The sequence below is a fragment of the Polypterus senegalus genome, chromosome 7, assembly GCF_016835505.1.
Source record: "Polypterus senegalus isolate Bchr_013 chromosome 7, ASM1683550v1, whole genome shotgun sequence".
Classification (NCBI taxonomy): domain Eukaryota; kingdom Metazoa; phylum Chordata; class Cladistia; order Polypteriformes; family Polypteridae; genus Polypterus; species Polypterus senegalus.
In genome coordinates this window covers 184,625,810-184,640,391 of record NC_053160.1, presented here as the reverse complement: position 1 = coordinate 184,640,391, position 14,582 = coordinate 184,625,810, and the positions used below count along the sequence as shown (strand labels likewise).

Genomic DNA, 14,582 nt, shown 5'->3' with positions numbered 1-14,582 from the left:
TCTGTGAGTTTGTGCCGCTATGCCGCCACAGTTTGTGTGTGGTCATGTAACTGCATGGCTGCATCTGATTGGTGAAACAGAGTCATGTGATTATTGTTGCTACGTCTAATTAGTGAAACAGTCATGCAGTAGATCCACTGGCGGCTTCTCTCTGGCAAAAATATAGTGTATCTAATGGAAAAAAGTGTTGCCCAACGTATCGGAGTAAGAGTAGTGTTTCTTCTTCACAAATGTGCTCAAGTAAAAGTAAAAAGTACTCCACGCAGGGAGGATCTGGGAAGCAAACTCAGGTCTCCTTACTGTGAGACAGCAGCAACACCACTGCACCACTGTGCCACCCTAATTTATATTTATATTTATAATACTATAATAATATACCATATGTACTCGCCGTATAAGTTAGGTCTTGAAACCCGAAAAATCGATCATAAAATCGATTTTTGTTTTTTTACATCTTCTTGCCTCCTGCAATCTCACATCAGTTTCTCAGACGCATCAAATTTTGTTGCAGCAGCGCAGTTACCAATTTCTTTCGCTACTTCAATGACGTTTAATTTAAAACCAGCTTCATTATTTTCTTCTGATCGAACCATCCATCATAGATAAGGGATGCTCTTACGATAAAGGTGTATGAGGGCGTGAGATACCAAAAACACAGATCTGTGCAAACGTCGCTTCAGAATAGTTTGGGTATTACCGTGTGGTCACGTGGGCAACATACATAGAAACTAAAATGCCGTGTGCTCCGTGGTTACTCTCTCAGGTGGACGTTGGCAGATCATCATCTCTTGGACCAATAGCGTGAGTTTTCCACATTCGACTTATATGACCAGTACTATAAAATACCAGAAATTATACAGTAAAATCAAGCCCTGTCTTATCTGCAGGAGAGCTTATACGGTAATTTCATTTACTCTTGCCTCTCTTAGGGATTTTTCTAACATTATTTTTTACTTCTTTTTGTAATTGCAAGTTTCTTTTACTATTTGTTAAAGCAAAATCATCACCTCACTTTATCTTATTCTTCTTTTTAGAAACTGCAAGAGGACAGAGTGACCCTAACCAAACGATGCGACACCTTCAAGAAGGTTATGAAGAAGCTGAATGCTGAATATGATGCTCTGAAAGCTCAGATTGAAGAAAACGAGACTCACGCACAGGTAGAGTGAACGTGTGACTGGTAGCTTGACGTTTGTAGCCAAATTCGTTTTACATAGAGAATAAGGAAAGGAGCCGAGCATACGCCCTGTCCCGCCCTCGCTACTCTTGAGGTGAATGTTATGGTGTTGATACCACGTGGCATTGTGCTGTTCATATCACCTGGTGATAGATAGATAGATAGATAGATAGATAGATAGATGAAAGGCACTATATTATAGATAGATAGATAGATAGATAGATAGATAGATAGATAGATAGATAGATAGATAAAAGCACTACAGGGAGTGCAGAATTATTAGGCAAGTTGTATTTTTGAGGATTAATTTTAATATGGAACAAACACAGTGCTATCAGTCAATCCAAAATGTTAATAAACCTGAAACCTGAATGTTTCACAACGGAAATGTGAGTGTGAACATCATCAGGGGAATACATATGTGCGCACAATTATTAGGCAACTATTAGTGTGCAGATTTATTATGCAACTAAAGGAAAAATGAAAATTTTCCCATCTCACTTGTTTATTTTCATCTGTTATAGTGAGAATAATAAACAAACACCTCAAAATTTACAAATAAACATCTCTGACATTTCAAAAAAAATCAATCAATCAATGACCAATATAGCCACCCTTCTTTCCAATAACAGTCATAAGCCTTTCCATTCATGGAGTCTGTCAGTTTCTTGATCTGTTGACGATCAGCTTTTGTGGAGCAGTGACTACAGCCTCCCAGACACTCTTCAGAGAGGTGTATTGTTTTTCTCCCCCGTAAATCTAGCGTTTAAGAAGTGCCCACAAGTTCTCGATAGGGTTTAGGTCAGATGAGGAAGGGGGCCATGTCATTATTCCTTCATCTTTAAGGCCTTTACTGGCTGGCCACGCAGTGGAGAACTTCGATGCAAGTGATGGAGCATTGGCCTGCATAAAAATCATGGTCTTTTTCCTGTATCACTGTTTGAAGAAAGTGTCTTTGAAAAACTGGCAGTAGGTTTGGGAGTTGATTTTGAGTTCATCTTCAATGCATAAAGGTCCAACTAGCTCATCTTTAAAAATACCAGCTCATACCAGTACCCCACCTCCACGTTGGAGTGGAGCTCTGTGCCCATTACTGATCCACAGGTCCATCCATCTGGTCCATCAAGAGTCACTCTCATCTCATCGGTCCATAAAACCTTTGAAAAAAATCTGTCTTCAGATATTTCTTGGCCCAGTTTTGACGTTTCAACTTATGTTTCTTGTTCAGTGGTGGTTGGGTTTCAGCCCTCCTTACCTTGGCCATGTCTTTGAGCACTGAACACCTTGTACTTCTGGGCACTCCAGGTAGGTTGCAGCTCTGGAATATGAAAGTACTGGAGGATAATGGGTTCCTGGTAGCTTCACGTTTGATTCTTCTCAAATCTTTGGCAGCTAATTTGCGTCTTTTGTTCTCAACACATTTCTTGCGACCCTGTTGACTATTTGCAACAAAATGTTTGATGGTTCTGTGATCACACACCAATATCTTAGCAATTCCAAAAGTGCTGCATCCCTCTGAAAGACTTTTTACAATTTTTGACTTTTCAGAGTCAGTTAAATCTCTTTTTTGGCCCATTTTGCCTGAGGAAAACTAGCTGCCTAATAATTCTGCACACCTTGATATAGGGTGTTGATCTCCTTAGGCCACACCCTCCCTCATTACAGAAATACACATCACCTGACGTGCCTAAATCCAATAAGCATTCAAGTTAATACAGCTTGGAGTTGGAATATACGCATTAAAAATGATGATATGGTCAAAATACTCACTTGCCTAATAATTGTGCACACAGTGTATATTATAGATAGATAGATAGATGAAAGGCACTATATTATAGATAGATACTGTAGATAGATAAAAGCACTATATTATAGATAGATAGATATGTAGATAGATGAAAAGCACTATATTATAGATAGATAGATAGATAGATAAGAGCACTTTATTATAGATAGATAGATAGATAGATATGTAGATAGATGAAAAGCACTATATTATAGATAGATAAATAGATACTTTATTAATCCCAAGGGGAAATTCACATAATCCAGCAGCAGTATACTGATACAAAAAACAATATTAAATTAAATAGTAATAAAAATGCATGTAAAAGCCGACAATAACTTTGAGTAATGTTGGCATTTACTCCCCCGGATGGAATTGAAGAGTCGCATAGTGTGGGGTCTCCTCAGTCTGTCAGGACGGTGACAAAAGTCTGTCAATGAAGCTACTCCTCTGTCTGGAGATGATCCTGTTCAGTGGATGCAGTGAATTCTTCATGATTGACAGGAGTTTGTTTAATGCCCGTCGCTCTGCCACAGATGTTAAACTGTCCAACTTTACTCCTACAATAGAGCCTGCCTTCGTAACAAGATGCCATTCAAATAACCCTCTTAAGATAAAGGAGTAATACTCCTCCCCAAAATTCTACATTTTTATTTAATACTTAGCCTATGTATGAAAAATTTTGAATCTCATGTTTTCATGGATATCAGCGAGAGTTTAGCGTGAAATTGGGAATACTATCAAGATTCAGTCCTAAGCCCTTTATTGTGTGCCACCATAGTAATGTAGTAAGTAAAGAAATAAGGACCTTCAGTGAAACTATATATATATTTTTGTTCTTTATTTTGCCTTATACAATTTCTTGAAGTAGGAATTTGTTCATTTTCTCATACCCCTTGGGATTAGAGCGCAGGTTCAGCCTTTGCACAGGGCAATTACAAGTTAAGGGCTCTGCTCAAGGCCCCAGCAGAGTAGGATCTCTTTTTGGCAGTAACAGGGATTCGAACCGACAACCTTCTGGATACTGGTGCAGATGCTTAGCCTTAGAGCCACCACTCCACCCAGTCATACTGACATGTAGATGAGTTTGTTTTCATTGCCAATAGGTCAGGTCAGGTTGGTAAGCATGCACTGTAACAGTGCATTGCTGCATCCACCACATGACAGAACAGCTCGGGATCCTGGTTGGTAACCCCCCGTCCAGTCCCGCCCTCCAGAAATGACCCTCCATCTACTGCAGCCAGGTGTTACATGGGCGACCCCTTGGCCTCAACAATGAGGATCTTACGAGCCGGATCACCCTCGGAGAATCGTGTCACATGGCCATAGTGTCGTAAATGACGCTCCCTCACAATGCAGGTCATGTGCCTCCTCCAGGACTCTATGAGCAACACAAAGTCAAACCAGCGGCACCCAAGGATTCTCTGAAGAGACACAGCAGTGAAGGAGTCCAGTCTTCATCTCAGGTCTAATTACTTCTGTACTTATGTATTTTAGTATTAAGCAGTGTTTAAATTATTTTATACAACCCCATCGATGTATAATATGCCAATAACAATAGGATTTTTTTCATAGGAACGGATTAGTCATTTTTCCTTTTATTTCTTATGGGAAAAATTAGTTTGGTATACGTCCTGTTTGGTATAAGTCAAAGCATCTGGAACAGATTAAGGACGTATACTGAGGTACCACTGTATAGTACTCAGTCAGTCAGTCAGTCATTGTCCAACCCTCTATATCCTAACTCAGGGTCACGGGGGTCTGCTGGAGCCAATCCCAGCCAGCACAGGGCGCAAGGCAGGAACAAACCCCAGGCAGGGTGCCAGCCCACCACAGTAATATAGTACAGTATTAACAAAATGAATTAACTTATATACTATTGTAATGACCAGTGTAATAAGCTCAGAGGTACGGCTGTTTTCCACATTTTACTTACATTCCGTAACAAACTGTGCCCAGTCTTATCATCCTCCAATATCTGGGTTATGGTGCCCACCTCCAAAATAATAATAGAAAGCTTTTTCCTACCAATAATTATCTCCTGCCACTCACGTTCTGTCTTTTTCTATGCCACACACTCTCCTGCTTATTGTCTCCTGACACCCCACTTAAAACTTCCTTCCTCCTTCTCCTCACTTCTCCTGTCGCTCGTGTCCGGCCGTCACAGAACAGAAGCCCCTCACCCAGCCCTATCACTTACACTGCATTCATTCCGCCCTTTCTGCTCCTGCACAAAGCGCATCACAAGCTGCCTGCATGGCACAATATATTAGCAAAACATAAATATAACAGAATTTAAAAAGAAAATCACAATTAACATTAATACAGAATAACAACACAGTCCGTGGTTTCTGTTTTCGACTTGTTTTTGTCAGCATCATCTCTTTACATCGTTCGCTGTTGTTCTTCCTACTCCATAAATTGAAGCAATACTTTTGCCATTTTGTAAGCATTTAATAATCCAAATTTTTTGTGACAATTCCAACACTGCATGCTTTTGTTTATTGGCCATAACAATGTATACTAGTTTAATTATAACAAAAGAGAAGAGCTAGGAAACGCTATTAAAGCTCAAGGTGCATCACTGACACTGTGATTTCAAAATGCAGCATGACACGTGGTGCTGGGTAGATGCTGGCGTGCGCAATGTTTTTTTTGCTTTTTTTGTTTTTTGCCCAGACGGTTAATCAAGTTACAGATAATCGACTGTACTTTAATGGCAGTTGAGTGGGCGGTGCTAAACACTTGAGTGGCGGCAAGCTGGGCAGGGCTTTGTGCTTGAGTGGCAGCCAATTAGTTGGAGCTTCATACAAGAACAAACTACCGTCTCATAGAGTTGAAGCTGAAACCTTGAGAACCTTTAGGAAGGATCTGAATTAGATATGAGGGACAGCTCAGCTATTAGTTAACCAAATGGGCTTGATGGACTGAGTGGTCTCTTCTCGATTAGAATTTTTCTCATTGTCTTGCATTTTATAGAAGCAGCAGGCTGGGCGGGACTAAATACTTTGATGGCAGTGGAGTGGGTGGGGCTAAACATTTGAGTGGCAGCAAGCTGGACAGGGCTTTGTGCTTGAGTGGCTGCTGATTGGATGGGGCTTCATGCATAAACAAAATACCGTCTCATGAAATTGAAGCAGAAAACTTTAAGAAGAATCTGTAGGTGACATGGTGGACTGCTTAGCTATTAGCTAAACAAGCAGGCTTGATAGACGGAATGGTCTCCTCTCATTTGTCAAATTTCTAACGTTCTTATTTTCTAGAGAAGCAGCAGGCCGGACAGGACTAAACACTCTGATGGCAGTGGGGTGGGAGGGTCTAAATTCTTGAGTGGCGGCAAGCTGGGCAGGGCTTTGTGCTTGAGTGGCAGCCAATTAGTTGGGGCTTCAGGCATAAACAAACTACCGTCTCATGGAGTTGAAGCTGAAACCTTGAGTACTTTTAGCAAGGATGTGTATTAGATATGAAGGACAGCTTAGCTATTAGTGAAACAAACGGGTTTGACGCACAGAATGGTCTCCTCTCGTTTGTCATATTTCTCATTGTCTTACATTTTAGAGAAGCTGCAGGCTGGACGGGACTAAAGACTTGAAGGGTAGTGGAATTGGCGTGGCTAAACACTTGAGTGGCAGCAAGCTGGGCAGAGCTTTGTGCTTGATTGGCAGCCATTTAGTTGGGGCGTCAAGCATAAATAAACTACCATCTCATGGAGCTGAAGCAGAAACCTTGAGAACCTTTAAGAAGAATCTGGGGGAGATATGGCAGACAGCTTAGCTATTAGTTAAAACGGGCTTGACGGACTGAGTGGTCTCCTCTCATTTATAATTTTTCTCATTGCCTTGCATTTTAGAGAAGCAGCAGGCTGGGCGGGACTAAATACTTCAATGGCAATGAAGTGGGTTGGGCTGAACACTTGAGTGGCAGCAAGCTGGGCAGGGCTTTGTGCTTGAGTGGCTGCTGATTGGATGGGGCTTCATGCATAAACAAACTGCCGTCTCATGAATTTGAAGAGAAACCCTGAGAACCTTTAAGAAGGATCTGGATGAGATATGAGGGACAGCTTAGCTCAAAGACAAACAAATGGGCGACAAATGAATGCCTTCATCAGAGAAGACCGACAGATTACATTGTCCACTGTTGGCGGCACATTTGGATATCAAGTCAAGTCAAGTCAAGTTGGGGAGCATGCACTGGTACAGTACGTTGCCGCACCCACTACACAATGAAACAACTCAGGATCCCGGTTGGCAAACCCCCAGGCAGACACGTGGTCCAGTCCCACCCTCCGGAAATGACCCTCTATCTGTCACAGCCAGGTGTTATGTGGGTGACCCCTTGGTCTGGTCCAGCCACTCGGGTCCCCAACAATGAAGATCTTACGAGGTGGATCACCCTTGGGGAAACACTCCACATGGCCGTAGTGCCTTGACTGACGCTTTCTCACATTGCAGGTATTGTGCCTCATTTTGGACTCCATGAGCAACACAAATTCAAACCGACGGGACCCAAGGATTTTCTGGAGAGACACAGTACTGAAGGAGTTCAGTCTTCATCTCAGGTCACTGGATAGCGTCCATGTCTCGCAACCATATAGCAAGACAGGAAGCACCAGGACTCTAAAGATTGGACCTTCATCCATTTGTAGAGATATCAGGAGCACCACACACCCCTCTCCAGTGACCTCATGACCCCCTCATGCTCTCCCGATCTGTCTACTGACTTCATATGAAGAGTCACCTGACACATGAGTGTCACTGCCGAGGTAAGTAAACCTCTCGATGAGGTCGACACTCTCTCCATAGACAGACACCCTGCTGATGGCCGTGCCCAAGAGGTCATTAAAGGCCTGGCTCTTTGGTTTTTATCAGGATACTCACAAGCCCAAACACTCAGACTCTTCACTGAGTCTCTCGAGAGCCCCCATCAGAGCCTCCATGGACCCCGTGAAGATCACAGCATCATCAGCAAAGTCAAGATCCGTGAATCTCTCTTCACCAACAGATGCCCCACAGTCTCTGGACTCCACGACCTTGCCCAACACCCAGTCCATGCACGCACTGAACAGAGTAGGAGCAGAACACACTGATGACGGACCCCAAAATCAACTGGGAAAAACACAGAGGGTCTGCGATTATGAAGATAGGGAAGAAGAATTAGGAGAAAAGTTTCTTAAATGGAAAAAACAGATTAGGCAAGGTGGGACTAAAAGCAAACCTGGACAAAACTAACATGATGAAGGTAGGTACCAAACCGTGATCTGTAGAAGGATCTAGAAGGTGGCTATGCAGCCATAGGTTCAAAGTCCATCAAGTGTTTTTTTTATCAGGACACTCACAAGCCCAGACACTCAGACCCCTCACTCAGTCTCTCCAGACCCCCTGATCAGAGCCTCCATGAAGATCACAGCAGATATTTTGGATATCCTATCAAAGATAACCCCCAAACTCATAACCTGAGGGGAGGGATAGACTGATGTACCATCAATATTAAGAGAAAAATTATTATTAGATCTTGATACAGCAGACTTGGAGCCAATAAGGAGAACCTCTGTCTTATGGCTATCGAGTTGGGAGGAAATTAGAAGAGAAAACGAGATTTTTATCTCAAATAGACGGTCATTGAGGCAGCAAGAACGAAGGACAGAGTTGGACTTTGTAGATCCATAGAGCTGAGGATCGCCTGCATAACAATGAAAATCCAATTCAAATTTTCTAAAAATTAGGGTTAGGGTTTTACGTATTTTTTTTTTTTTTGCTTGTTTTTTTTTTTTATCAGCCCTTCAGTAAGTGATGCTATAAGTTATTGCATTAATTGTCGGCCATTAAACTGTCGGAGAGGAAAATCAACTCTGGCAAGATGCTGTGATGCTTCCTGTTGATGTTCCGAAGAGTGAAAGGGAGCCAACATGTCAGACGTATCCTCCTGCCGTCCCGACTCGGTGCCTGCTAACACATTACTGATTGTTATCTCTCACAGGAAGAGACGAGCTTTAGTTTCCATGAATGAACCAGAAGAAAAAAAAAATTATAAAAATGAACTGTCAAACGTGCCAGCGAACCTGGATGGGGAATTGAGCCCAGCTGCATTTTTCAAATGAATGGGATTTGTAAAACTCTTTCACAAAATTATGGTTATGGAAAATATTTGGGGAAAAAAATGTCAGTCATTTTCTAACCCCGTTAGTCCTGAACAGACTCACCATATTGTGTAGGGGTGCTAGAGCCTACCCCATCTGCCACTGGACACAAGGCAGGAACAAACCCCGGACAGGGCGCCAGTCCATCTCAGTGATATAAATTCTTCTCCGTACTTCTAGAATTTTTATTTTTATTATTTTTATATTATAATAGTGTATATACTGTATTGAGGATTTGTTCTGTTCTGTTCTGTGTATTGTGTTGTATTGACCCCCTTTTTTTTTTGACACCCACTGCACGCCCAATCTACCTGGAAACGGGTCTCTCTTTGAACTGCCTTTCCCAAGGTTTCTTCCATTTTTTTTCACTACAAGGTTTTTTTTGGGAGGTTTTTTTTGTCTTCTTAGAGATTCAAGGTTGGGGGGCTGTCAAGAGGTAGGGCCTGTTAAAGCCCACTGTGTGATTTTGGGCTAAACAAAAATAAATTGTATTGTATAAATCAACAAGTGACGGACAGCCCAGCGACACAGCTACAGGAGATGGGTTCAAGTCTTGGCCTGGCCACTGCCATCCCTGTGGAGGCGGAGTGTTCTCCCTGTGTGTGTGTGTTCTTCTCTGGGTTTCCTCCCAGATGTTTGTGTGGAGGTAATCAGATTCTCTGTGTAAGTTGAGTCGGGGCCTCCTCATGCCCGATGCCATGTGGACTGGCTGCAGCTTCCACACAAGTCTGTGAATGACGCTTGGTATTGTAAACGAGTGGGCCCTGTGGTGGAATGGCCCCCCGTCCAAGGTTAGTTCCTGCAGGGTGCACAGATACTGTATATTATGGCCACCACATCCCTGAACTACCTGAAGCAGGTTAACAACAGGTGGGAGAGGATATTTGTAACTCAGTGGAATCATTTAATAAAAGGCGCTATATACAGATAACATTACACTCCCACATCCCTCAGCATGTTCAGGTTATCTTAGTGTGTGTGTGTGTGAGGGGCACCTTGTCCACAGCTGATACTCCACTGCCATGAGAAAAGGGTTAGGCTCCTGAGACCCTGCATTGGAGTTTGAGGTTTTGATGAGCAGTTTCAGAAGGTAAGATAAAATGAGAAAACCATGTACTATTACAAATGAACGGAGAATGTAAAGCAAAGGGTATTTTGGTTTAATTTCCTTTTGATTTGGTATGAATATTTACTATTCAGAAAATACACCACAGGGCCACAGTATTTTTCTCCTTTATTGTTTTTTTTATGACTTTTGTTCAGATTGCTGGATGGTCAAAGGGTTTGAGCACTTTTTGAATGGTGACGATGTCTTTAATAAGTGTGTCTCCATTGGTTAACCTAAATGTCAATCATTTTCTTTTTACAGCTTGCAAACCTTGAAAAGAAATGGCAGCACCACGAGCAGAACAACTTTGTCATGAAGGAGTGTATCCTGAGTCTGTGCGGCTATAGTTTGAGTGTCGGCTGTCATTCACATGCAGCCTGCTGTAGTAGTGAGGAAGGAGAACCTCAGCACCCTCTCTGTCTGTCTGTCTGTCTGTCTGTCTGTCAGTCTATCTATATAGTGCCTTTCATATCCATCTGTTATACAGCATGCTTTTCACATCTGTCTATTGTGTACTGCCTTTTATAGCTGTCTGTTATATATAGTGCCTTTCATATCAATAATATAGTAACTGTCATATTATATTATATAGTGCCTTTTCTCATCTGTTTATCTATTGTGTATGCCTTTCATTGCTCTTTGTTATTTATTACATTGTACCTGCCAGTCTGTCTTTCTGTTTTGTGTAGTTCCTTTCACATCTTATATAATGCCTTTCATATCTATCTCTGTTGTATGCTGGCAGTCATATCTAAGTATTATAGTAATGCTTTTCACACCTGTTATATAGTGCCTTTTTATATCTATTAAATATAGCCTCCTTCACATCCCTACTTATAATATACTGTATATAGTTCTTTTCATTTCTGTCTATAATATAGTGCTTTTCATAGCTGTCGCTGCATATACATACCTACCTGTCTGTCTGTCTATTGTATAGTGCCTTTCATATTTATGTCTATTATATACTACTTTTCATATCTATCTATCCATGTATTATATATTGGCCTCAATATTTATTTATTTTATATATCGTTACTTTCATTTCTGTCTATAGTATAATACCTTTCATAGCTATCTATCTAACACCCATTGTACATACTTACTTACTACCTATCTGTCTATTGTATGGTGCCTTTTGTATTTATTATAAATAGTGCTTTCCACATCTGTTATATGGAGCCCTTTATCTATACTAATAAAAGGCAAAGCCCTCACTGACTCACTCACTCATCACTCATCACTAATTCTCCAACTTCCCGTGTCGGTAGAAGGCTGAAATTTGGCAGGCTTATTCCTTACAGCTTACTTACAAAAGTTGGGCAGGTTTCATTTCGAAATTCTACGCATAACGGTCATAACGGTCGACAACGTCCGCCATGTTGAACTTTCTTATTTATGGCCCCATCTTCAAGAAATTTGGTAGGCAGCTTCCCTGCGCTAACCGAAACCGATGTACGTACTTATTTCGGTGGTATGACGCCACTGTCGGCGGCCATATTGAACTTTTCAACGGTCTTTGTTACTTATGGGCCCATCTTCAAGAAATTTGGTACGCAGATTCCCAACGCTAACTGAATCCTACTTACATACAAATATAAGTCCATTGCCTGCAGCTCAGTCACAGTGTGAGGCGGCGTTGGGTCCCCCATTCCCAACGCCTCCCACGTTGTTGGCTTCCTGCCTATATAAGGCCATCCATCGCTCCAGTCTCTACATTCCCTTCCTTGCTTTGCCACGGGATTCACGTCTCCCTGCTGATAACTACAGCCATTTTATTTAATCCACGGCTTCTACGCTGTTTTATTGTTCGTTTATTACGATTATAGTTATTGTGTAGGTATTTTAGACTTACTTTACATTGTTCAGGTCCCCATTTCCTTTATCATTCCAACCGTTCCCCCATTAACATGTCTATCGAGGTGATCACCATCGATCAAAGAACTGTCACTTACCGAGTGGTTTCCATGCCCGGCGATGGCGCCTGCCTTTTCCATTCTCTGTGTTACATATTGCACGGCCATATCAGGCTCACTCTTGATATCCGGAGGAACATTGTGTCTTATGTATTGAATGACTAGGACAGGTTCAAGGTGTGGACTGATGACGGTACAGGAGATAATTAGACTACACAGGAGCACTAGAAGAGTGAAATGCTTAAGCCTTTCACCTATGGATCTGCATGTGAGTTGATGGCTGCCGCTGAATTGTTCGGTTGTCGCTTTCAAGTGTACCGAAATGGCCAAATATTTTACACCTTTCGACAACCGCCAATGCCTCTTAAACATCTTAGATTCACAGGTGACGATTTCAGTAGTGGACACTTTGATGTTTATGAATGTTTAAACTCTCAAAAGCTGGATGTGATTTTATCGATGAAACTGGTTGTATACTAACAACACTTGACAGATGCCGAATGTCACTTCAACACAACAAGTCCTACAAATACTGTCGTAATTGAAACAAACCATGAAACTCAAACCGATTATGACAGCAGCAATCCAAGCTGTGAGATTTGAGACAAGATTACTGTTCACATGGCTGACTGTACGTTACATGCTCAAGAGTAAGCTCAGCGCACAGCTTGGTCATATTACAACCGGAGGGCCGAACTCACAATGTGGTATACAAAGAGATCCTTAACAAATAATTATTGGTATATTTTCCCTCAGTTTAAAAAGGTTTACTTTTATTCTTAATAAAAATTTTAAGGCAGTACTTCGCCGCTGCAAAACGCGGGTATTTTGCTAGTATATTTATAAATATTGTGCCTTTTATATCTATTTCTATCACTTATACACTAGTTCTTTTTCCTATGTAAAATATGGTACCTTTCATGGATATTTAGGTATTATATAGTGCCTTTCACATCTATCTGTCTGTCTAATCCTGCCTACTACACTAAAATCTATTATAGAGAATTTTCTATCTATCTGTCTATCTATCAGTCTAATCCTGACTACTGCGCTAAAATATCTATATATTATATAGTGCATTTCATATCTATCTATCTAATTCTTTATATGTATATAGTCCTATAGTGGCTTTCATATCTATATGTCTATCTGTTATATAGTATCTTTTATATTTCTCTGTCTCTTACTTCTGTTTCTATTATACAGTACCTGTCATATCTATCAATACTTTCATCATATTGTGCCATTTATATTGACTTTGATATTATAATGCATTTCATATCTGTAATATAGTGCCCATTATACCCATCTTTCTGTTATGTGGTTTTTTTCACATCTATATATAGTACCTTTCATATCTATTTCTATTGTAAAGGGCATTTCATATATATTATAAAGTATTTTTCACACCTATTAAATAGAACCCTATGTATATTAGCAGTGCCTTTCATATTTGTTTGCATTGTTTATACAATAGTTCTTTTTATTCCTAGCCATCATATGGTGCCTTTCCTATCTATTTATCTATTGTATAGTGCCTTTTGTATCTATTTCTGTTGCTTATATACTATACTATGGTACCTTTGCTAGCTATCTACTGTATGGTGTGCCTTTTATACCAGTCTGTCTGTCCATTTTTTTTATAGTGCCTTTCAATATCTATGTCATATCAATTCTCTCCTTTCTATTTCTCTTTTCTCCTGCCCTTCATTTATGTTTTCTAGGAGAGAGTTCAACTTAAAGCTGCGAGGGTCTTTTCCCCCCCAGAGTATTTTTCTTAACGCTGCTTATTTTCAGTTATCGCCACAAAGGGCATGGAGAGCGACTACCGTCCTGTGGTCAAGACCGTGTCCAAGCAGCTGGCCGACTACAACAAGATGCTCATCGACAACCTGCAGAACACCAGGACCTGAGACGGCGGCTTGCACTCCTCATTAGGACCTTAGTATTTTTTTTTTTGTGATTCTGATTATAACACAGTTTTTTTCATGATGTCAATATTGAAGCAAACATATTTTTTATTTTAATAAATAATATGAATAAAAGTTATATGCAATGAATTTTCTAAAATCATGTGTACATTTTACAGTTAAAACATCTTTACTTTATTGCATGTGAAACAAAAAATCCAGTCTCCGAGTTGTTAGTTTCTGTGCCAATACTGTGTGTCCCCCTAACTTGTTTTTTCTTCCTAGACCGAGTCTCGGGAGGCCAGGGTCCTCCTCCTCCTGGAGGGGATGCCAGTTCAGCACAGGGCACACCGTCACTCAGACCATGCCATCTGCAGGACGTGTTGACTGTTTATGCTCCCTTTATTTGGTTCATTTTGATTCACACACACACACCGAGTTTCTCTGTTTCAGCCCCACCATGGAGCACTAAGCTGTGCCTCCCAGGGACTCTTTGTCCTCGTCCTCACAAACCCCTGAAGCTGCATCCTCCTGTTAACCCCCCAAATT

General features: G+C 41.1%; 1 protein-coding gene across 2 annotated transcripts in view; it reads left to right on the top strand.

The window, feature by feature from the left end:
* ift74 (intraflagellar transport 74) overlaps positions 1-14,183 on the top strand; it is a 158,565-nt gene extending 144,382 nt beyond the window's left edge. The window contains exons 19-21 of one of the 2 annotated variants that reach the window (XM_039759704.1): positions 1,035-1,160; positions 10,469-10,529; positions 13,921-14,183. In XM_039759704.1, the coding sequence (XP_039615638.1) occupies positions 1,035-1,160; positions 10,469-10,529; positions 13,921-14,036 (303 nt within the window). In that variant the 3' untranslated portion in view covers positions 14,037-14,183. The remainder of the gene's footprint in view (positions 1-1,034; positions 1,161-10,468; positions 10,530-13,920) is intronic. The other variant, XM_039759705.1, reaches the window with a different exon arrangement.
* Positions 14,184-14,582: the final 399 nt, after the last annotated feature.